This window comes from Sardina pilchardus, chromosome 9, assembly GCF_963854185.1.
Source record: "Sardina pilchardus chromosome 9, fSarPil1.1, whole genome shotgun sequence".
Lineage (NCBI taxonomy): Eukaryota > Metazoa > Chordata > Actinopteri > Clupeiformes > Clupeidae > Sardina > Sardina pilchardus.
This window is the reverse complement of record NC_085002.1, coordinates 6,916,528-6,941,843: the sequence shown is the minus strand read 5'-3', so window position 1 is coordinate 6,941,843 and position 25,316 is coordinate 6,916,528. Positions and strand designations below refer to the sequence as shown.

Genomic DNA, 25,316 nt, shown 5'->3' with positions numbered 1-25,316 from the left:
AAAATAAATAGAACAGAAGGGGTAGCTTTTCAGAACACACGAGCGTTATGCCAAGGAGGAACAGATGAGAGTGTTCAAGAAGCAGTCATGGAGAATCTTATCCAAAAGACCTCTCCTCCCCTAGATGTACCCTATATACCCTAAAATAAAAATCTCCCTGCCTCTATGGGGATTTAACACATAAGGTTAACATAGGGGTTCCAATACTTACGACCGCTGTATTTTAAGGAAAACATTTATTTATATTATTCATCCACAAAGAAAATTGGTGTCCTTAAAGGTTGGGTATTTCCTCATTTTTAAAAAAAAAAAAAAAATTAAGATCAATTTCTAATAGATGAGTTTTTATTTTCCTCTTTATAGTCAACTTTAGCATGTGTTCAAATACTTGGAGGGCACTGTATATCAGGAAGAGCCAACAATGTTTGAGGACCCTCATGACCTCTTAAGTTTAGTGGACATTCAACACTGTCTTTTTCCATTTCCATCTTCTCTGTTGTTGGGCGATGTGATATAGATGTGCTTATTTGTTTACTTAGTAATATTTAGTATTCTTTTGGGTATGAAGAGCTGCGTGGTGTGAAGGTTAGTTCTGTGATTTGACACCTCCTGGGCAGTTGGGGGCTAACAGGAATTGGGTCATGGTTTCTGGCACCCGGCCACCATTTTGTTTCCTGCTGCGGTGTAGAGTGGGAGGGGTTTTGTACGAATTGGAACAGTGGTTGGCTGGCATGGGAAGGGCGAAGTGCAGGTGGGCCAGGCTTTTCTGCTCTTACTGCCTTTCCCCCTTTGATTCACTTTCTTTGGCTTTGTCTTGTTCTCATTGTTTCCTTGGCTTGTTTTCTTTCTGTCCAAGTCTCTCTCTTTTTTTCCTTGCTCTTCATTTTGGGTGCGTGTTTGAGTTGTCCGCACTTATTTAGTCTCCATCAGGAAGAAGTACCTCAGACATTCATCGGCCTCTAAATAGCCATTCTTCCCGGACTCATGAAAAAACTTGAGGAACTGGTTATGACAACTCACCTCCATAGCAATGGTAGGCCTTTGGTATGTTTCGCCATTAGGAGATTATGTCAGTTTACTCTCCATGCCAAGTGAAGGTTTCTTTTTTAGCTGTGGTCAGTGCTCTGCATTCTTTTCTTCTACTGTAGCTATGAAAAGTCACATGCTGCAGGGAGTGGAGAGGAGGAGGCTGCGGTCAGTCGTCTCTCTGGCGGAGAGTGGGAGAGTGGGAGAGTGGGAGAGTGGAGTGTACAGTAGAGGGATTGTAATGGGCTCCTGTGTCCTTTGTTTTGATAGGCCAGCCTTCAGCTCCTCCAGAGCCCCCCGCTGCTCCCCCTGCTGCTCAGGCTTCACTCATGAAGACGAACAGGGAGCCCGACCTCATGGAAGGTAAACACACACACACACACACACACACACACACACACACACACACGTACGCATCACAAACACAAACACAAACACAAACACAAACAAGCAAGCACAAACAAACACACACAGAGAAAGAGAGTATCCATTCTTGGCGAATGTACTCTGCTTCTTATTTTAATTCTGAGAGAGATGCGCCCAACGCACTGGATCTCTCTCACAAACATGCACGCGCATAATACAAGCACACCCTCACGTCACATCACTTGTAATACAATTCCACGCACCCAAAAATATACATTCTAACAAAGTCATATACTGTATAAATAGTCATCGGGTCATAAAGTCAGCAGGCATGCAGGACACACACACACACACACACACACACACACACACACACACACACACACACACACACACACACACACACACACACACACACACACACACACACACACACACACACACACACACACACACACACACACACACACACACACCTGACATTGAATGAACTCTCTCACCCTAACCGTGTGTGCTGAGACAGCTTGAACTTTTACACAAGGAGCACTCATCACACACTCACGGTGACCATCAGGATATGCATCTGCTGGATTTCTCTGTAATCAGGACAGCTGCTCTCCTCTCGATGCTTGGGAATCCCTGTACAAATGGTCTCGACTTCTCTGTCAGAGCCAAAGATGAATAGCTGCCCATACATTTACCATGCAAGGTGTGTGGCTATTACAAAGGGACAGACTGCTGGAATTTAGTTAAAATTAAGAAGACTTGTTATACTTGTATAACGGGTGTATACTAGTGAAAACAACCTTATTGTGATTCTATAGCCACACACACACCCCAGGGCTATAGAGGGATTGGTATCTGTGCTACATACATTGAGTTTATCAGAGGTGGACATCCTGGGTTCAGAAAGAAAAAGTCCTGCCAAGTATTTGAGCCAACCATTCAGTAAACCAGGCAGCTAATCCTAATAAGCAGCCAGGTAGATCAGATAATTAGTGATCACCTGTGTTATGTGCACAGGTAGAAAGAATATATGGAAGGACTTTTTACTTTCTGGACCCTGGGATGTCCACCTCTGGAGTTTATGAAAGTGAATGTGATCTGCTTTGTTTTCTGTTTATTTGTACGTCAATATAATCTATTAGTGTGTACAAGGGTTATAAAGGAAGAAAATCACGCGATTGTGATGAAGCATTTCTTTAAAAGATAGTCTTGGTCACTGGTGTCTGTGTTTTTGCCGACCCTGTGGTGTGACTCAGAACTGAAAATAGGAAGTCTATAGGCGCGCACACACACACACGCAAGCACACTTAGAGTATAAAGGCCGCTCAAAGGGTAGCCATAAATCTGACACTTTGGAGAGCAGAGCAGAGATGGTCAGACAGAAGCAAACGTTAGGAGAGCACGCAAAACTCAGTAAGTACTCCTCGTATATATGCCCCAGTGGGTCTGTGGTAAGATGGTTTAATGTATGGACGATGCTTTAATGTATGGAAAAGAGTTTGGCTAGTGGGATGGAGCGGAGATGTATATCGTGTAGCATTGTTCCAAATGGGCTCAAACTGGGAACACCGATATGTAGTAGGCTGTGACAACATTTAAAATAGAGACTGCTCAACCTGGAAGCACCTAGATGGAACTCATTCCTTCGGCTGGTGGGTGTGCTTGTTACGAAGGTTTGTCATGGACCTGAATCAAGTATATGTTTATGGTTATGGTTATGGTTATGGTTATGGTTATGCTATTTAGCAGCCGCCATTGCCCAAAGCGACATACAAATAAAAACACTACAATCATTCATTTAACAGTGAACAATTTCAAAAAGTTGGTCAGACTATAGTAATTGTGCTGTGAATCCTTTTTACCACACCAGTTTGTTAAGAATGTGTTCACATTTGAACTGAACTGAATGAGTTTGATCAGTTCTGCAGCAAGTGTAGCTTTGAATAATGTCTTGGTTGTACATGCTCACACATTTGTATGAGTTGTGTCACTGGGTTCATCAGGTTGATGTCAGGTCAGGTGTATGTTTTATGGCCTACAGTATTTGAATAGTTGTAAACACACCCTTCTTCACTTCCGTCCCTTTTAGGATTATTCTACTGAAAGAACATCTCTATTTCTCCCTCTATAGTCAGGGGGCCAATTCTGAAAAGGGCTTCCGTTAAGACTTTTGCGGACATGTTTTGGTACAAGCGGTCAACCTATTTTTTTAGTTAGAAGACACCCATAGGTAAGATATTATGGTGGTTGTCAAGCAAAAAAAAAAAAATTTTGACTTGTGCAAGCAATTTCAGGACAATTTTTTGGTTTCCTGCTCAACATGACATGCCAACGATAAATGTTGAATATCTCCACAACCACAAGGACCATATAGATAAAAATGGTATGGAATGAAAGCTAACACTCGTGGGAGGTCTGCTGAAGTGTCAGAATTAACATTTATTGTACAGTATAAGAGACAACAGACCTAGAACATGAAAAAAACAATCTCCGCCTAAAGAGAACCAGTTTTCAAAGTGAATATCAGATTGGAAACATAACATAGCATTCCAAAACCTCTATCAATCAGTACCCCTATCTATGGGAATGAGTCAAGCCAAGTTTAAAGCTTGTAGGGAGAGACAGTGCACTGCTGCACATGTTGTAATACTTTAATGTTATGGCGAAAATGTAGAACTGTAGATGGTGGTCTATGGTGCTATTTGACTTCATTAATGTACCAGATTGTGACAAATTATGTTTAATGGACATATCACTATAGTTATCAATTCTACCCAAACATAACTGCTCTCTCAGTTCTTTAGGATTAGAGGTTAGTAACTAGTTAGTAGTAATAACTTTGTAATAGTCGTATGGCAAAGGTATTTTTCCCCATCCAAGCAGTGGTGCTCGGGTATAGGCAGCCAACAGAAGAAGGCACATGAAGGGTGGCATGCTCTCCCCCCAGCTTTTAACCACAGAGGTCAGGTGCTTGGAGCTTGGTGAGTACAGGTCAGGTGCTTGGAGTTGACGATATGTGGATGAGGAAAGTGGAAGTCAGTGCAGTACCAGGCAGTGTCGATGTCCCTGACCAGGACTCAGACTGAGCACATGGACATGGTCCCTAGGTACCTTCTGTTGGCTGCCTACCTGAGCACCACTGCTTGGCTGCACTGTAAAACCTGGGAAGTTAACTTAAGTGTAAATAAGTCATTCAGCTGAGTTATTTCTATGTGTGTAGTTTGTGTTGGGATAACTTCAAGGAGTCAAGTAAACTACTGTATACTAATTTTATTCACCTAATTTCAACTTGAGTAAAATACAGTCATGGCTGAAAGTGTTGGCACCCATGTTAAAGTTGACTAAAAAGAGGAATGTAAAATCATCTTTTGGAAATTGATCTTAATGCCTTAAGTAATAGAAGTAGAAAATATCCAACCTTTAAGGACACCAACTTTCTATGTGAATGAATAATGTATCATAAATAAATAAATGTATTGGCACCCCTATGTAACCCTATGGGAATTTAACACAAAGGGTTAACATAGGGGCAGGCAGATTTTTAAAGGCCACTTATTTCATGGATCCAGGATACTATGCATCCTGATAAAGTTCCCTTGACCTTTGGAACTAAAATAGCCCCACATCATCACACACCCTTCACCATAACTAGAGATTGGCATGGTGTTTTGTTCAGTTGGCCTATTAGCTGGTTTGATTTGCATTGAGCTAAATGAGCATCAAACAGGCTAATAGGCTAACTGAGCAAAACTGAACAAAACACCATGCCAATCTCTAGGTATGGTGAAGGGTGTGTGATGATGTGGGGCAATTTTAGTTCTAAAGACCAATGGAACTTTATCAGGATGCATAGTATCCTGGATCCATGAAATAAGTGGCCTTTAAAAACAAAAATCTGCCTGCCTCTATGGGAGTTGAGAACATAGGGTTAACATAGGGGTGCCAATACGTATGACCCCAGTCTTTTAAGGAAGAACATTTATTTATTCATGATACATTATTCATTGCATGGGGTGCCAACACTTTCAGCCATGACTGTACATGCCACTAATTTCAATTAAGTAATCATGGCAAGAAGTATATTCACAATAAGAAATGGCTGACCACACATTACATTTCCCAGAATATCACTGTCCATAGTATTCTTAACACATTATCACATATTAATCTTGACTGAAATTTAATCTTAAATGCAATAGTTAAACTATATTTACGGCTATACTATAGCTGTTATGTTATTGTGTTATTTACATTGACACCACACACCATCAAGCAGATGACTATCCACAACAGACTTGGCCTGTGGGCTGATTTTAAAATCTTAGATCATGTGTAATGCTTCTGACAGACGTAATGATAATCTGAAGATACAGTATATCATGATGGCCAGTACTGCCATGGTGATAAATATTATGTTTCACAATTACCATCATTCTGCAGTAATCCTATTCATTTAATAGAAATTTAAACCTATAAAAAAATCCTGAAATCTTTACACCTGAAGCTCATATCCTGTCCATAAGAGGGGTAATATAGTTACTCAATGTAAACATGCATAATGCGTCTGTATCTCCCCAAGAGACAATACAGACAGACAATAGGAGGCTCAATCACACCATTGGGATACTCAACTTTGTGACACTTTCAAGTGACTATAGGTCAAAGTCAAATTGGGAAATGCAATCAACTTTACATTAGGCCAAGAAAAAGTGAACTTTAGAATGTTCTTTATATTTTGAGAATGGGCTTCTCCTTAATGGCATATCTGACCATATTCTGAAAATCATCAACACAATATTTTTGCCCATCACCTGGTAAACAGTAAGAAACCACAGTTAACAGCTAAGAGAACAAATACTTATTAGAAAATCAAAGAAGCATTTACCCATAATCCATAGAAAATGATAGCTCACACATTGAGTACATTGCATTTTTTCGTGTGTGCCTACATAATTCTTACTTGTCATGATAATTCACTCAAGTTGTTATTAGGTGAATACAATTAGTGTAGTTTACTTGACTCCTTTAAGTTATCCCAACACAAAATGCAATACATACTGTACAATATACTAATAACTCCAGTTGAATGACTTATTTACACTCAAATTAAATGAGTTGCCAAACTCAAATGTCAAGGCATCCGGTTTACTCAAATAATTTCAGATAAGTTAGCTTCCCAGGCTTTACAGTACTCAAATAATTTGAGTTCAGTTAACTTCCCGGGTTTTACAGGGGAAAAACATACCTTTGCCATACGACTATAACAAAGTTGTTATTGCTAACTAGTTACTAACCCCTAACCCTAAAGAAGTGAGAGAGCAGTTATGTTTGGATTGAATGAATAACTATATTAATATGTCCATTAAATATAATTTGTGTCACAACCTGGTATATTAATGAAGTTAAATAGCACTATACACCACCATCTACAGTTCTTCATTTTCACTGTAATGTTTAAATTTATAACTTGTGCAGCATTGCATGTCTCTCCCTACAAGCTTTTAACTTTGTCTTCACAACCACCCTGATATCTTACCTATTTGTGTCTTCTAACAAAAAAAAAATAGGGTGACACTGACAGCTTGAACCAAAACATGTCTGCAAAAGTCTTAACGGAAGCCCTTTTCAGAATTGGCCCCCTGACACAACAGTGGCCCTTGTGGTGTGATACTCTTGTGGTATTTATTGATCATTATTTTTTAATGATCATGCTTGCACACAAATTGGATTATATTACACATTTGCCCAAAATTACAGTATAGGTAACATAGAAGAAAAAGGAAGCACTTTGGGGGAAAAATCCGCTTTTTCCATTTTCAAGAATATAGTGTTAAAATGGACAAAATAAAATGTTCTAAGCTGACAACCTGTCTAGAACTCATGTTGAGGGGTTAAATATCAATACTGGATAGGTTGTATGCTTGTACCAAAAAGTGTCCGACAAAGTTTTAATATCAGTTTTGGCCCCCTGACTACTATCTGAAGCCAGTCTCTTTAAGACGCTGTTCGCACTAACTCAAGGGTAGCCGTAATCGTTGTTGGCATTTAGTGAGTCAGGTTGTCAGGTTGCTCAATGTCTGATATCTGTCGTCATAGTGGGACTTTTGACTCTGTCGTGGAATGTGTTTTGTTGATTAAGCAGACTCCATTGTGGAATGTTTGATATTAGGCAATGTACGTGATGATAAACCCTAAGGTAACCATGGATTCCTTTGTGCATGATGTGTGATCAACAGGTGGCCTCCTGGCCTTCCTTGTGTCATAACATATTTTTCACAATTCTCTCTCTCTCTCTCTCTCTCTCTCTCTCTCTCTCTCTCTCTCTCTCCCTCTCTCCCCCCCTCTGTAGAGGATGGCCCTGAGGAGAATGGGGTCATCCAGACGCAGTACAGTGCCATCTCCCCCCCGGCCTCCCCCGTGGCGCAGGATGAGCCCTTCTCCACCTACTTCGAGGAGAAGGTGCCCATCCCTGATGATGCCACCCAGGTAAGGCCACAGAGTGGTAGATGTGAGATTTCCCTTATTTTTATATTATCAATATCTCTGATCTCAGGAATTAGTCATAATATCAATGTGACTGGTGATAGATCTCTTGGTTATTATTAAGTCTAGATATGTCGACATAATATTGAGGGTGCTGAAAAAATCCTTAACACAAACTTGAAATAGTTGGACTAATACTCCGTAGAGTGTCTTTTGAGCTGTTTGCAGTGGAAACTGTGATTGGTTAGACCGCACCAGTGTTCCTTTGAGCAGTGATTTCTCATGCATTACTTAATAGTATGTCCGAAATGGAACAGGAAGTGAAAGGGGAAGCGTTGGGCCAGTAAATGTGACTAAGGGTGTTAATAGTCAAAAACCAATCGTGTGTGGAAAAAGGGTCAGACCATAAACATATTGTCGAATTTGATAGCTTGGCTTTGTGTCCTGCAGGGGACCTCTGTTTATTATGATGAAAACACAAAACTCAACTCAAAAATGCTTCTGATGCATATAACGTAGTGGTTAATGAATGATGGAATATCATACACATGACTTGCATACAAACCCATAAGTTTTACTCCGTGTTTGACTCCTTGCCATGCTGAGGATCTGAATGGGTATATTACACTTCCTAGTCATATGGAGAAGGTGCTGTTGGCTGTTGAAGGATTTAGTTCTCACTTCCTCTTTTTTTTCTCTCTCTCCTTCAGTTTTTCAGTTTCCGGAAGCTCTGGGCCTTCACTGGGCCTGGTTTCCTGATGAGCATCGCATACCTGGATCCAGGGAACATCGAGTCCGACCTGCAGTCTGGAGCTAAAGCTGGTTTTAAGGTGAGCCCCCTCAGTCAGGCTGAATGGGAAACAGCAGGATGTGCTCTGTTCTGCTGACTCAGAATGTGCACTTCTCTAATGATGTCCTTGTGGGAGAAACAAACGTTGTTAGGCTACTGATGGAACAGAAGCAGGGGCCTGTACTACGAAGGGAGTTCAACCTACCCATATGTAACCCAGCAGGTGAAAATGAAACTCAAAAACATTCAGAAGGTTTATATAGGCCTAGTTATAGCTTGCATTAATCTTTCTTAATTATGAAAATATGTTATATTGCCTATGCTTATAGCCTCCACTTTGCCTCGATCAGCTGACAAATGCAACGAATTCCCTCGGCTGAGAATATATAGGCTATCTTTCATAGAGAATATTATATATGGAGAGAGATTCTTCCAGGTAGCCTACGTCAACATTGTGGGGTGGTACTTCGCCTATAAAGGGTGTGGTTAACCGCAAACCTTGGGTTAGCCAAGAGCATAACCTGCTCGGAGCAGGTTTGAGATGCAGCGTAAATTGCCATGGCAGCATACCTCGGTTAAAACCTATCCACCTTTCGTAGTACGGGTTAACCGGGAAGTTACGCCACATGCGATCAACTTACTCTCGAAGTTACCCAGCTAAGCCAGTAACCCCGCTTCGTAGTACACTACAGGCCCCAGGACTGAATGATGTTTTGTATTGCTGTCGCTCCAGTTTTGTCCTACTTAAATTTGTGCACAGGGGAAGGACAGTAATATGGGCGAAGGCGAGAGATCCTAGAGATGTTTTGGGTGTCCCTTGAAGAAAGTTGAAGTGTTTCTCTCCCGTTCTATTCCACTAATGAACTTCCTCTTGTTTAAAGAGTTTCTTTACTGAAATGTATGCGCAATAGTTAAATAAAGGGACTGTCTAGTTCACGAGTATGTCACCATGAAAAACCCACTGCGTTGGGCCACAGCACCCTGGAAGAATAGATCTAAAGGTACCATCTGGGAAAGTAAATATGCCATAGATCACGTTTACCCTCGCAGAAAAACTGCTTATTGTTTGTTGTTGAAAAATCGCAATGTAATTGACCAGTACAATTTTCAGGAAGATTTTGATGAATTTATGTATAGTATTTTTAGCATTTTAGATATATATAACAATCTTGGTTAATGTTTTATTTTGCTTCTCTTCAGCTCCTGTGGATACTCCTGGGAGCCACCATTATTGGTCTGCTGCTGCAGCGCTTGGCAGCTCGCCTGGGTGTTGTCACAGGAATGCATCTCGCAGAAGTCTGCAACCGACAATACCCTACAGTAGGTTCACCTCTGTGTTCGCCTTTGCAGTTGTGCCAAAACATAGAGCCCCCCCCCCCCTGCCCAGACCAGATAATAGAACAGCAGTGAAGTTGATCTACTGTCTTAAAACAAATGTGTCGTCCCTATCTGGACACAGATGTGTTAAAAACAACGCAAGTTCTGTTGTTTTCAACATATTCGTTTTAAGAATGTGTGTATGTCAGCAGCTTGGTGACTTTGGTACTGCTGGCACACAGCTCTACCAGTCAGGCCAGCGTAATCCCCCTCCTGCTGCTCTGGGCTTTTAACCTCCTCGCCTGAACCTGGAAACCCTTCAGCTCCCCTAAGAAGACCAAGACCAGGGACAGCTATGATCATAGCAAGCACTCTATTCCATGTATGGATCTAAGAGACGGGCTTTGTTAGTGAAGAGTTGGCTGCTGCTGTCTGCTGCCAGTGCCAGTGATTTATGTGTGACAGTAGGGGGAGCTGGAAGACCTTTGCTGTGGAATAATTATATATTAAGGGGATGAGAACCAAGAGGTGCGCTGTTATATGGTTATGTGGCCAAGGCCGAGGCATAGAGGCAAAGAACCTCGGCGGCCATTATCGCTCACTTATTGTCCTCAGAGTGTAACCGTACGTAGTTGTGTGATTGAGACTTAACCGACTGGCTCTTCCTCCCTCTCCCTCTGCTTCCTAGGTCCCCCGTATCATCTTGTGGCTGATGGTGGAGCTGGCCATCATCGGCTCCGACATGCAGGAGGTCATCGGCTGCGCCATCGCTTTCAACCTGCTCTCTGTCGGCAGGCAAGTCACACACTGTACCTCCTGGGCCAAGGGGCTTAATGGGTATTACATGAGTAGTGGGATCTGTTCACAGATAAGTTGCGGTTACAGTAACAAATAACTTTTGTCTGACCTCTTTCAGGATACCTCTGTGGGGCGGTGTTCTCATCACCATCATCGACACATTTGTGTTCCTCTTTCTTGATAAATATGGTAGGTTTTGGTGCTTTTAGTGTAGAAGTGGTGCAATGTTTGTTTTTTGACCATAACTTGATCCGTGCTGCAGGGATTGTTTTTTGTTTAATTCTACTTCAAAAAAAAAAAAGATTGGTTAATAAAGTACATGTTGATGTTTGTGCTGTCATCAGGTTTAAGGAAACTAGAGGCTTTCTTTGGCGTCCTCATCACGATCATGGCTGTCAGCTTCGGATATGAGGTAAACTCCTCGTGTTTTGTTTTGTTTTACATTTTTTTTCCCGGTTACTGTGTGTGTCTTTAACATTTACATTACATTTATTCATTTAGCAAATCCAAAGCAACGTACATGTAAATTATGTTACAAGGGTATTTGTCCCTGGAGAAACTTGAGGTTAATAGCCTTGCTCAAGGTGGAAGCTGGGAATTGAAGCCACAACTTTTCAGGCTACTGCATGCTAGCCCAGCCCCTTAGCCACTATGCTACCACCGGCTATAAATCATACCCTGGTCTCAACCCTGGCCTCATGGTACAGCACGTGTAACTGATTAGGGACCAGTTCACCTGCTGTCTTATCAGTGTCTTCTACACATTCGTCCTGTGTGCGTGCTGCTATCACACAGACTGGTACTTTGGACAAGTCGTTTCATTTAAGACATCCTCTCTATCGTCTTGTAAAGTTTATGACCAGGGCTTCCTGGTAGTAATTTGGCAGGAAATGTGCGTGTCTGTGCCAGTAACTCAGTTCCGTTGTTTTGTGAGCAGTACGTGATGGTGGCGCCTGACCAGGGCGAGGTGCTGAAGGGCATGTTCGTGCCCTACTGCGCCGGCTGCGGGTCGCCTCAGCTGCTGCAGGCCGTGGGCATCGTGGGAGCCGTCATAATGCCCCATAACATCTACCTGCACTCTGCGCTCGTCAAGGTAACGTGCACAAAGAGCTCCTTGCTTGGCTGTTCATTAGCAGGTGCAGGGAATCATGAGGGGTGCCGGTTTGCCGGTTGCCTCTCTTTTCCATAACTTTCAACTTCTAAGTCAGTTTTTGTTACGTTAGTGGAAAGAGACTAAAACCGTAATTCAATTATATTATTGACCGCAACCTCCTCACACTCTCTTCCAGCCTGTATTAATGTATAGGAATGTGGATGCTGAGGGTACTTTCTAGGATTGTTATTGGATAGTTGTTTTTGCCGAAATGATGCCCTAATCACGCCTACTGTTTCGGTTCTGCAGTCGAGGCAGGTGGATCGTGGGAACAAGAATGAGGTGAAGGAGGCCAACAAGTACTTCTTCATCGAGTCCGCCATTGCCCTCTTTGTTTCTTTCCTCATCAACGTTTTTGTTGTGGCTGTTTTCGCCGAGGCTTTCTACGACAAGACAAACATGCAAGTGGTGCGTACACAGAATAGCCATTGCTCATTTTTTACCATTACTTTGCTTCAGTGTTCATAATTATGTTATATTTCATTTGCTGATTTTCATCAACTTCCTCAAGTAGAAACTCGCTGGGATAACCAACAAGCCATAGCCACAGTTAATACAAAATGTCTTTAATTTCAAACTCGTTTCAGTGTAATACAAATAACAGTAGGACACCAAGCTGCTACCATTTAACACATCCATTAGAGTGCTATGGGCTCTCCCATGCCAGCCCTCAGACACTACCCAGGCCTGTTAGACTGTGTGTGCGTGTAGTTGTAATGAGCTTGATTAGAGGTTTGATGTGGCTTTGGCTGGTGTGTCTGCTCCCTTTCCTCTGCAGGCCGAGAAATGCAATGAGACAGGCAGTCCTCACACTGACCTCTTCCCCCTCAACAACGAAACACTTCAGGTGGACATCTACAAAGGGGTGCGTCTTCATTTCCTCTGGTTTCACAGGGATGTCATATTCTGATGTTGTGTTGGCCTAAGCTTCTCCTGAGGAGAATAAGATTTAGTTTTGGAAAAAGAAGTTAAATTTATAAAAAGTTTAAAATATGTTCCTATCCTTTTTTTCAGTGAAAGATAATCTGTAAGAAATAAACTATGTGAACTGTGATGATTTAATAATATCAGAATATTATAAATGAATTGTACTGTGTAATAGAGAGTAAGCATACTATGTAATGGTTGTTTTTTTAGGGGGTGGTCCTGGGTTGTTTCTTTGGGCCAGCTGCTTTGTACATTTGGGCCATAGGGATCCTAGCTGCTGGGCAGAGCTCCACCATGACGGGAACTTACTCTGGCCAATTCGTCATGGAGGTTAGTGTGGAACCTCCGCAAACAAGCAAAGTCTCTCCGGTCTCCTGTGCTGTCCCCTGCTGTTTTGTCTCTGCAATATTGACTATTTATTGGTATCAAAATACCTCGGATCATCCTGTATTTGCTTCCATAAATATGGAGATTAATCACCACCGTCTCCCTCAGGGTTTCCTTAACCTGCGCTGGTCCCGTTTTGCTCGGGTGCTGCTGACGCGCTCCATCGCCATCACTCCCACACTGCTGGTGGCTATCTTTCAGGATGTGCATCGCCTGACGGGCATGAACGACTTCCTCAACGTGCTGCAAAGCATGCAGGTCGGTTTCAGGTCAACAGTTCAGACTAAAGCACTACACCCAGTCACATGACTTGGCCTTATTTGTTGATACAGTTCATTGAACCTGAGACTAAATTGTGAATATTATGGCTAATTAGCGTTAGCGCGGTAGTAAAATTGGCATTACACGCCAGTCTTCACCACCAACACCGTGCCCCCCCCCCCAAGCAAGGGGGGAGTACAATTACAGCCAGAGAAGCCAGAGTGTTCCAGCTGTCACTGTGCCTTTTGAACACTCTTCTCTTTCATCTGTTCCTAATCTGCCAGATTAGATTATATTAGCATTAGCATTTGATCTACCTTTTTGTGTTTTATTTTTTTGTCGTTTGCTTATTCTCTTCATCCTCTCCCTCTTCTGACCAGCTGCCGTTTGCGTTGATCCCCATCCTGACCTTCACCAGCCTTCAGTCCATCATGAACGACTTCGCCAACGGCCTGTGAGTGGGATGCTATTTAGCGACGCTAAGCAGCACATAACTAATGAACTGCAGACTGCTGGACGGCTGACATCATTGTGGTATAGTCATTGCATGACTGATCTGCCTCAGCAGGTTTGGTTTCACAACAACCTGCCACATAGCTGCCACGTATCATTTCAGTGCAGTGTGATGGAAATATACAGGAATCATTCACAGAGCATAGCCATGGAGCATAGCCGTATAGCAAGTGGCTACCAAAAGAACTAGCAACGTGAGAAGATAGTTCTTGCCTGTTGTTAGTCCTTTGCCTCCACAACAAAAGCATGATGATTATGTTGATGTGTTGTGAAGACCTAATGGGTTCATTCATATGCTGGGATTAGAGAAATTAGTGAAGCTAAATTGCTTTACACTGTTACAGAGGGGTGAACATTTGAGAGTGAGATGGGAGAAAGCTTTCATTCGTCTCACATTTCTACACTATTTTTTTTTTGGATAGGTTTTGGAAGATTGGCGGTGGTGTGGTCATCTTGGTGGTGTGTGCCATCAATATGTACTTTGTGGTGGTGTACGTCACGGCACTCAACAGTGTCGCCCTCTACGTCCTCTCTGCCCTGATGTCCATTGCGTACCTGAGCTTCGTAGGCTACCTGGTGAGCATTCCACAACCTCTACCTCATAAACAGTTTTTGCTTGTCTCGGTCAACAGGAAATATTCAAAATATTTCTGCAATATCACAATGTTTTGGAGACTTATCTCACAGCCTGATGGTTCTCATTCTGTATAAATTGTAATTTTTTTGTTTTTCTCTCTCTCTCTCTCTCTCAGGCGTGGCACTGTCTGATCGCTCTGGGTGTTCCGTGTCCAGGCTTCGGCAGCAGGGTAAGGAACCCGCCAGCGGTTCTCATAGAGGAAGAGCCTGAGTTTGACACTTAGAACTGAGCGTGTGTTTCATTTATACAAAGTAACCTGAGGTCTTCTCTTAGAATCCAGGGGAAGCTCCTGTCTTAGGCTGTGAAGGGTTATTTAAGCCCAATGGCAGCTCTTTGAGGCTGTATATTTTGCACTGAAATAGCTGTGGGAGGAGCTCACCACGCCCCCAAGAGACCGATTAAGGAACTGCACCCTCACTAAGATAAATGGCAGCTTTTGTCCCAGTAACTCCTCAAAGCTGTGGAACCATTTTTTACCTTAATTCGTTAAAATTGTCAAAAAACAGTAAATTGAACTGAAATATACTGATGTTTTACACCATGTTAGACTGGGGCAGAAGGATCTACTTCAAATGTCAGGAATTGGCAGTTGGTATGACTGGGGATAGTGACCAAAACATGCCCAATTGGAAAGTAAACATGTGTGTCCTTATTTTTTTCCAAAGTTTTAGCCCCACCTTTTTTTTTATATCAAAGACATCAATGCACGGCAAAGCTACAAAATAAGTTCTTCTGTATAGACAAGCTTTTTCACAAGTTCTTTCACATAGTGGAGGACCAAAGTCAAATCCTAATGGAGGCAATGTTTATTTGTAATTATGCGTGTTTGATAATATTCAAACTCTTCCCACATGACTCAGAATGAAGTGTGATGGCGTTGCTTATTTTGACACCCGTCACTGAGCCTTGTGTTCCACAAAAGCACGATAGACTCCACATATTATGTGCATATCGCACAAGATGACAAACCTCCATAGAGGAATTAGTCCATGTAAACCAGCTACGTTTAAGCTTTCTTGTATATGTCCTGTGCCTTTCTATTCATTGCTTCCTGAACTGCATACAACGGCATATTTATGTATCCAGAATTTGGGTTAACTGTTAAATTGTCCCGGACAATTTGACCCGGAACGCACACAAGTTTTCACGATTCCGTTACCTTGTTACCTTTCTCCTGTGTCATAATCTTATACTCCTGGAGAGAAATCCTAGTATTAGTCAGTCTAAGTCTGAAGAAGACAAATATTCTATGGTACTATATGGTACTTTTCATCTGAGGATTTAGAGGTGTACAATTTTATTTTACTACCTGAACTCATATTATGAGTGTTCATACCAAGTTGAAAGAAGCCATGAAAGGGTTATTGTCATGTGCATTAACATATGCACTAGCTGCTAAGCTCAGTGCTGTACTCTGTGAATCACACAGGTAAAGTACAGTACCATGTCTAAGTTCTCCCATTGTTGCCATTGAGTTTTAAATGTTATGTCTAAAATATTGACTACATAATGTTTTTGGGGCAGATTTTTAATGATTTTCATACAGTTACAGAAAATGGCACAGTCGTCATCGGTACAGATTGAATGTTGTTTCAGACTAGTGTAAAATGTGATGTATCCTTAACTGGATTACTGTTTAGGAGACTTTCTGAACAACGACGAGCTCTGTGGAAGAGATGAACTTCATTTATTTTCTCTATTGCATTTGAAGTTTATCTTGACCACATCACCAAGTAATATGGGCTTTGCACCTGCAATCTTCATTTGCCTTCAGTCTTTCCAACCTTCCAATCTGAGTTTCTTGAACCCAACGTGGTCTCTCAAGGGGCTGGTCTACTACTGTTATTTCTCCCTGGTGATGGCAAATTCCTTTTTTTTTTTTTTTTTCAGTTTACTGTGTTTATATCAAATTCTAACATCTTGTCATTCATGGATTCTAGAAGCACTGCTGATTTCTGTGGAATATCTGATAATCCATTTGGAATACACTTTGTGTTAAATGTAACATGTCCCGTGTTGCTGTTCATATTGTATTTTAATAGATAACCAATGTGTCTATATTCACATCTCCTTCTGTTGAATATGGCAGCATAATGATAAACAAAGACGGACATCTTGGTTTTGAGTTTTAACTTGAAACATGTACGAGCATAAGACTAATGTGTAGCTGTGCGTGTCTTCTTTCTGCTGAATGAAAATGTGTTCCAAAAATAAATGACAAAGTAAACCAGGATTTCAGCTGTCTTTTTGTCCTATCCCATTTGCTGTAGTCTCTTGTGCTGTGCTGTAGATACCAGCAGTAATAAATGCACCGTGTATCATTATGCATTGCTAAACTTTATCAATTCCAAACTTGCGTAGAACCAGTGGAAAGAATAGGGCAGATAACAACGACCTTTGAACTCTGCTTCCCATGAGTCCACTGTTATAGTGCTGTTGTCTTTCATCTTGTGTTTACAAGCTGGCCGTGGCTGTAGCACAGGATGTTTACTCAGTAAGTACATTCTGATCTCGACTCTCTCCCTCTTCCCTCAGTAGAGACACGGAGGATGTTCATGGTGTATACCAAGGGTTAATTCCTACGTAGATTGTATTATAAACTCATTACAAGTAGTAATAAGCAAAGAGAACTGCACTTGTGGTAGAAATAGCTCTTTCACAACATGTCCATTTTAGGCCCCTGATGTCATTCACTTCCTTGATATCACTCCTAGACGTGACAAATCTACTCAAGAAAGCCATAAGACTTTATGGAGCTTGTAAAAAGTCAATTTCCTGTTTTGGCATGTAGAAGTACTACCCATTATGCCTGCATTATATTGAAACTAAGAATTTACCCTCGACACAGTCATAACCCATTCCTAAGACATGCATCCCAAACTGACACTAACAAAGGCTGAGTCAGTGGTTTTGTTGTTGGAAAAATGAAATCCTTCTAATCCTACTATAAATATGAAAATAAAGAGTTAAGACATGTATGTTTTATGTGCTACATACTGTATCTCTCTCTCTCTCATATATATACAGTGGGTATAGTAAGTATTCACACCCATGCTAAAGTTGACTAAAAAGAGGAATATAAAATCATCTTTTGAGAATTGATTGTAATGCCTTAATTCAAAAAATGAGTAAAAATCAAACCGCTAAGGACACTCATTTTCTTTGTGATTGAAGAATGTATCGTAAATAGATAAATGTTCTTCCTTAAATACAGGTTGCATAAGTATTCAACCCCTATGTTAAATTCCCATAGGAGCAGGAGGATTTTTTATATGTTTTTATTTTTAAAGGCCAGCTATTTCATGGATCCAGGATATTATGCATCCTGATAAAGTTCCCTTGGCCTTTGGAATTAAAATAGACCCACATCATCACATACCCTTCACCATAGCTAGAGATTGGCATGGTGCTTTTTACAGTTAGCCAATTAGCCTGTTTGATGCTCATTGAGCTCAATGCAAATCAAACAGGCTAATAGGCTAACTGGAAAAAGCACCATGCCAATCTCTATCTATGGTGAAGGGTATGTGATGATGTGGGGCTATTTTAATTGCAAAGGCCAAGGGAACTTTATCAGGATGCATAATATCCTGGATCCATGAAATAGCTGGCCTTTAAAAATAAAAACATATAAAAAATCCTCCTGCTCCTATGGGAATTTAACATAGGGGTTGAATACTTATGCAACCTGTATTTAAGGAAGAACATTTATCTATTTACGATACATTCTTCAATCACAAAGAAAATGAGTGTCCTTAGCGGTTTGATTTTTACTCATTTTTTGAATTAAGGCATTACAATCAATTCTCAAAAGATGATTTTATATTCCTCTTTTTAGTCAACTTTAGCATGGGTGTGAATACTTACTATACCCACTGTATATATATATATATATAGGTATTAGTGTAATTGTATATGAGAATTTAACTGGTGTTTATGCGTAAAAGGTGGATGTAGTTCATATTTTGGTTGAACAATGCAGTTTTAGAAAATGTTTATTGTTCCTGTGATTTATTTTCTCTTAATACTAGCCATCTGATACTATTATTATCATTATATTTTTTATGTCTTTCGCACTTGTGCATATTATGTCTTTTCCATCGAAATTACTGGAGAGGAGGGCAATGGAGAGACACCATCTGTGGTTGGCTTCCAGAGTATTAATAATTGGGATATCTATAACACACCGACAGGAGTGATGATTAACCAATACGGCATAATGCTCTGTGTTATGTAAACTGTAGTTCAGGCCTGCCAGTTAGATTTTCCAGTCGCAGCACTGGAGTAGAGACAAAGACATTCGTCTGTACCCATGTCGTTCATCTGTACTCATAACACGTACAGTATGTCATGTTGCAGTCGGTTAGTGGTTTTGGATACTTGTCATGAGGTAGTTTGACTCACAGGTGACTTCAAGCGAAGCCTTAGCTCAGTTGTGGCACTTGTAGGAATTGCAGACTGCTTAGGTAATCATTCTGCGATATGACAGACTTTGTTAATCAAATGCAATTTCCATAATTCTATGTTAAATAATACGTTCTGCACCTTCTTTGACAGGACAATCATTACAAAAGACACTTTTTTGTTTACTTACTAACCGTAGATCAATTAAGAGTTTGGGGTTGATGCAAAGTACTAATGGTTGTTGCTAAACTAATGTTACTAAAGCTTCAAGAACTTATGAACATCTGCCTTAATCTCTATCCTTTCTGTTTTCTTCTGCCACACAGATGGGGTTATCGGGACACACAGACCTCTACCTGCTGAATGACATGGACAGTGATGGGCTGGTGGAAAGGTAGAAGGACCAGCAGGTAAAGCTAGTGGAGGTCGAGGAGCCAAAGGGATATGACTTAATCTTTGAAGGTGGGCTGGATAGTGGGACCTCCTGATCCCTAGACCAGTATGCTATGCCTTGTCCACAAATGTGCCCAAAGTATCCTAAGTGACCTTACATATTGAAGAACAAAGGACTTTTCAACATATGGAACATTCCAGAATGCCCGACATTTTAGTTGTGACTGTCAGTTGATTTTTTTGTTCGTTTTTCTGTTATTTTGTTTGGTGCATCCGACAATGACTCTTGACAATTCTTGGCATTCCAAGACTACATTACTATGGATATTTTATCCATCACGGACCCTTACATTTTTTTTTTTTTTTTTTACTTAAGATCAGCCAAAAAGTCATCCCTGTACCTTCTCATTACCTTTTCGCTAGGTTGCACCAGCAAACAATTATATTATCTCAGGATTTCCAACAGCTCAACATTCTCTAAACTCAACAGTTTAGATCAGGTCATGGATTATATTTTCATTTTGAAAATAGCCTCTAACTTTTTTAGAAACACTTACATTAGATACGTTAAACAGAATGGAACAACTCCAGCGGGCTATATGTGCAGCTTAGATGTTTACTTTTCAGATGAACAGTTCCATTCAGTGTTTAGAGTACCAGAAGACAATTTTGTCAGTAACTGACAAAAGAGGAATGAACTACTTAGAATATTCTGGTGAAATCTAGTCACTGTGTAGCTTTATAGTGGGTTTGTGTCTTGTGCCTCAGAATATGTTTACCTTCTGTATGAAAGCACCATGGCACACTTAATATATTGGTCAGACTTGATAGAAACTGGAATGTCGTAAATTATTTATTTTAGGACATAATATTTAAGACAGCAAACCGGTGTTGATGATGGAACACATTTTATTCATATTTAAATATTAACTCAATGTAGTAGTAAAATGGAGGTACTACAAAAGGGTGTGTATGGAAGGGTTTAGGGACATTTCAAGATATTATTTTTTTCCAGATTTGTCTAAATTTGGTCTGAGCTGAAGAATAATTAAATTTTTTGAAACATCATATTACATAGGTTTTTTTTTATCATGATGGCTTTGTCATGTACAAAAAGGTGGTTTTCCAGCGTTGCCATCCCTGGCCCCTCAATTCTAGAAGCAGTTGAGAAACGGTAGTTTCTATCAGCCTCAAGCAATTATTTCAGATGAACTTTCACTTGAAGCAGAAACACTGAGAGTGCTGTTTTGAATAATGTTTTGAAGAATGTGAAAACATGAAAAAAACTTTAAAATGATAACAAAGCAAATTTTCTACTAAATTAGAATAAATGCTGTGTGTATGTTGTGAGACTGCTGCTTTGAACCAAATCTGTTGGTATCAGTAATTTCAGGTGATTCTAACACGTGATCTGGTATTACATGCAAGCTATTGCAGTATGTCCATCTGTCTGTCCTACAGCTGAGAGCAAACACCTTTATTGCACTTCATGGACTCTCTGCGCGTAATGATAATGTTTTTATGCGTGTTGTCATCTTTAAAAATGGTATTGGCATGAGAGGTCATTAGGGCATTAGACACTACATCACAGCATAGTGCTCACATCTTACCAGCACTGTTGGACAGAGGGAAGCTCTAAACAAAAATGGATTATCTGTTCTATCTCATTTATTAGTGAACTAATGTACTTTTCAGGATTTAATTGTGACTTATAAATTATCAGAGAGCTTACATTTTGAAATGAATGAATGCAGTTTTATCATTTCTTTAATTGTAATAATGTGGTAGTGATACATTTCTAGCGGTTCACATCCCCAAAAAACAGCCAAAGTCTACTGTTTTAAACTCTGTTACTTTGTGAATACAATTTTGTATGCTTTTTTAAATGAAAAGTAAATTATGCCAAACAAATAAATATTTCTACAAAACAGTTTATTGTTTTGTACATATTTTATGTGGACCACACTTTCTTTAAGTTATACAATTCTAGAAACAAAATACATGGTAAAAAAAAACCCTCAATATGAGGAGACATCAGACATCAACTTACTTGCTACAAGCCATCAAATTTCAGGTGACTGTGTGTCCTGGTTTGGTATCTGGTGTGATTGTAAGACTTTTTCTCAACTATTGAACACAAACAATTGAGATTGAAATGAGAATGAATTAAACTTTTGATGTAATGGCCAAACTGAAGTGTAGATGAAGTGTGATAGGAGGCTTTGTCTGAACTAGTTCAATAAGCATTTTGTCTTCTGTCAATGATGAAAAATATATCGATTAGTCTACTTAAAAATCTGCTGATCCCTGGTTTTAAAACTGGTGCTTCAAAGTCTTGTCAGTGCTTGTCTGTTTTACTTGTAGGCTACCAGTAACTTTCAAGTTGTCTCTATAGTTTTCTCTATTGCAAGTGAGTAGGTAAGTAGCAACACAGAACAGGTAAAGTTAACACAGTGGTAGGAGTGGTTATTCTGCATGTTAGGTTTACCCCATGACAAGAGCCAGTCATGATTGACGGAAAGAGGCTTCTTGTGGAAACGGAGTGAATGAAATGGATGTCACAGTTCCTGTATTTGGTTTTCATAGACCTCACTGGACAATGACAACAAGGCTGCAAAAGCCTGTCAGCCCACCAGAAGTAATTTGATTAATTAAAGGTTCTAATCCTTTGAGCTTGTGTAACAGAGCACTTGAGTGGCATGGAAGATGCACTGTGCTCTGGGTTTCCCATTCGTTGCCATTCATATCATTTTGGACCCTGTGTGTTTGTTTGTGTGACTTCGGTGTCACCAAGAGCCACTTTGTGTGTCTTCTCTGTAAACGGTCACATCCATTACATTCATTCTTTAAGAGGTACCGTAGGTATTAGGAACAGCAGCCATGGAAAAGGTTCTGGTCCCACCAATGCTGAGCAGTAATTGGTTTACTTGCTGGCATTTCCTGGATCTTTGGGAGCCAGGTACTCTTTATACATGGAGTACAATACACCTGCCACAAAACAAGACTACTGTTTACAAAAAAATGTTGACACCATTTCAGGATAAATATCAATATTCAGTATAAATAAAGTCAAGAATAACTATTACTTATAACAAGGCTATTCACTATTGTATAGTACTAAATCTATTCTCAATAAGTCAACCTTTTAACATCAAATAATATAACTTCAATTAAAAGATGTAGTTTGACATTCCTATTCTATGGAAAGTCAATGAACAGGGCTTTTGTTTTCATTAAAACCCTTATTGGTCTAAAGAATCTTTACACAACATCTACATTTGCCTTAATTTATGCCTTGTGTACTTGTTTGATTCTTACCAAGTGTCATTGCTCCCACCACAAATCCTTGTGCTCCCACACGCATGTGAATAAGGTGAACAGACATCTTTGTGTCCCCACGCGATTTCAGCTTATAAAGTCCATATGCAACAATTGCAAGGCACCCAGCCATACCTGAAATGTATCACACAAACACACCTTCATACACTTGCCAAAAGCCCAGTTGTGATACCAACCCCCCATATATTCATTTAATCAGATGTTTTTATCCTGTGACTTTGATAAGTGACTCATAGCATCCATGAGTCATGATGGTCTACCAGTTACCAGTTGAGCAAGAGGAACACATGCACACTAAAGGACACGCAGGGAGTTTTAGTTGAACTGAAAACCTAAGAATCTAATGAACTTGAATCTGAAGATGCAAAAAGATAGCATCCTTGACCAGTGTTCAACTTACCTATAGGCACAAATGGTGATTCTTTTGCCTTCCTCATGAATTTGGATGTGTGTTCCTCCTCATAATTACTGTTGGATGACATGATGATGGCTATATGGAGACAGAAGACATGGCACTCATAGGCAGAGCTTCCCTGTGATTCCATTAAGTCACTAACTGTTATTACCACGTTCACAACAAATGTAACCCACGACCTGAGTTAGACTAGGGTTCGACCAGAATCAGATGGCTGGACACTTACGACCTTGGGAACCCAACATGACTGGCATGCTTTGAATTGCACAAGGATTGAGCATAGGTCAGCTAACTCTGGTCTGACCCTGGTCTTCTGTTTGACAGGTAAATTATAAAGCTTGCCTCGCCTGTTAGAAATCATCAGGTGAGCTAACCACCACACCATGGCTATCTCTAAGTGTGTCATAACACAAACATTACCATTTTCAGCTGATACAGAAAGGCAGGGCGTAGTTAAGATATCTATCTGCTTCCGTAACGCGAGGCATACCGAATGAGAAATTGTTGGACGCTCCGCTCTTTGGTTATTACCAATACATAGCCTAGTCTCTTCCGGACATCCACATTGCGAGGATATTTCAACTATAAACCTTACCGTAACACCGTAAGCACAGACGTAGCAGCTAACTATACGAATAAACGACATCATATGCCGCGTTCATGACCTTTAGGGTTAGCTTTAAGCGCTTTGTATGAGAGAACTCAATTATGTAACTTGTTAACAACATTAGTGAAACGAGGCATTTAAAGGACGATTAACAAAGTAATTCCTACCTGGGCAATAACACAAATTTGGCAGGACAAATAGTGGGGCGCAAATCGGTGTTGCGGCAGATGTGTCACTGACAGTCAAGAAACGACGTTTCGTTTGTTACCGGAATGGGACTTCTCGTTCTGGGTTATATCGCGAGAAGACCAGTGCAACCGTACCATACGGAGCTAATGCGCACTTTTATAATGTTTGTGTCATCATTCAGTGTCTGGTTGACACGCGATTTTTGATCAGAAATAAAGCTGATAAAAAATGTAAAAACATCATAGTCTCAAATAAAATATCTGAATTCGGAAAAACACGAAGGGGTAGTCAGTCATACCCTAAGTAGATCTATGATGCTGCTTTAAAATCTAGTGTTTTGTTTGTGTTACCGTAGGCTAAGATGTGTGCAGACGAATTGCAGATGAACTGCAAAATATATCCACAAGGTGACACCCAAGAGCCATCTGCAATTGTTTGACATAAATCTAGGACAAAGTCAGATCATTAGGCTACGCAACGGCATATGAAGTTCTTAGCTGTTTTACAGCTTTTCTATTTATTAATGTAGGTTAGACCTACCTATGAAAGCTTTATTTGTAGGCCTAAGTATCAGTTTTTCGATAGAATAAGTATCAGAATACTAATGTTTTCTAGCCTATAGCCTTGAAAACCACCTAACTTCCCATGTTAACTCAAATTTTAATTAGACTCAAATGTATAAGGTCTGATGCTCAAACCTGTAAGTCAAATATGGCTGAAACAAAATGGCTACCAGTGGCTGACTGAAAACACAAAATGGTATTACAGGCCAGGTTACATGAGTTATGTAAGATGGTAGCTTTTTCCCGCCCTCTCTCTCGCTCTCTCTTTCTCTTTCTGTCTGTCTCTCTCTCGCCCCCCCTCACCAGTCTGCTCCTCAGATTTTCCCCCCTGGTTGCCATTCCCTCTCCATTTTGTTTGTCTCACACTGGTGAATGTTGTGCAGCCTATATGCTTCTGCTCTCTGTCCTGTTTCCCCCCACTGCCCCCACCTTCCTTCTCTCCACATAGGCATCAGTTTGCCCACTAGGCCCCTTTCCTGGAAACACAAGCCTGTGGCGGAGGCCACCCTAGGGCAGAAGCTGGAGGGGGGATGTGTGTGTGTGGGGGGGGGGGGACAACTTCCTGAAAGTCACATGGTAGAGGTCTCCCTGATATAAATTATGTCAAAACACGCAGGAAACATGAACATAAATGACTGGTGTGTAGTAGCTAATTGTACTGGGATGTCAAAGCACCAGGGCAAATTGAATATCTAAATTAACACTGTACTTTTTCTGATATTGAAAGTATAAGAAATTAAAA

At 40.5% G+C, this 25,316-nt stretch overlaps 2 protein-coding genes across 4 annotated transcripts; one reads left to right on the top strand and one right to left on the bottom strand.

Annotated features, from left to right (window-relative positions):
• Positions 1-517: 517 nt before the first annotated feature.
• slc11a2 (solute carrier family 11 member 2) lies at positions 518-21,386 on the top strand. 3 transcript variants are annotated; one of them, XM_062545473.1, is made up of 17 exons: positions 518-1,033; positions 1,297-1,389; positions 7,748-7,884; positions 8,592-8,711; positions 9,872-9,991; positions 10,677-10,783; positions 10,905-10,975; positions 11,131-11,198; positions 11,724-11,879; positions 12,189-12,347; positions 12,718-12,804; positions 13,077-13,196; positions 13,362-13,511; positions 13,895-13,968; positions 14,450-14,603; positions 14,780-14,833; positions 19,395-21,386. In XM_062545473.1, exons 1-17 carry the CDS (start codon positions 985-987, stop codon positions 19,464-19,466), a joined length of 1,791 nt encoding a protein of 596 aa, XP_062401457.1. In that variant the 5' UTR covers positions 518-984; the 3' UTR covers positions 19,467-21,386. The 3 variants fall into 3 exon arrangements, with proteins under 3 accessions (XP_062401457.1, XP_062401458.1, XP_062401459.1); XM_062545474.1 differs by lacking the exon at positions 19,395-21,386 and having other exon boundaries at positions 521-1,033; positions 14,780-16,897; XM_062545475.1 differs by lacking the exons at positions 518-1,033; positions 1,297-1,389; positions 19,395-21,386 and adding an exon at positions 2,752-2,811 and having other exon boundaries at positions 14,780-16,897.
• LOC134092551 (HIG1 domain family member 1A, mitochondrial-like) lies at positions 21,377-24,113 on the bottom strand. The gene is made up of 4 exons (XM_062545476.1): positions 23,990-24,113; positions 23,201-23,290; positions 22,780-22,914; positions 21,377-22,449 (listed from the first exon to the last, which is right to left on the bottom strand). The coding sequence occupies exons 2-4, from the start codon at positions 23,280-23,282 to the stop codon at positions 22,385-22,387; spliced, it is 282 nt and encodes a 93-aa protein (XP_062401460.1). The 5' UTR covers positions 23,283-23,290; positions 23,990-24,113; the 3' UTR covers positions 21,377-22,384.
• Positions 24,114-25,316: the final 1,203 nt, after the last annotated feature.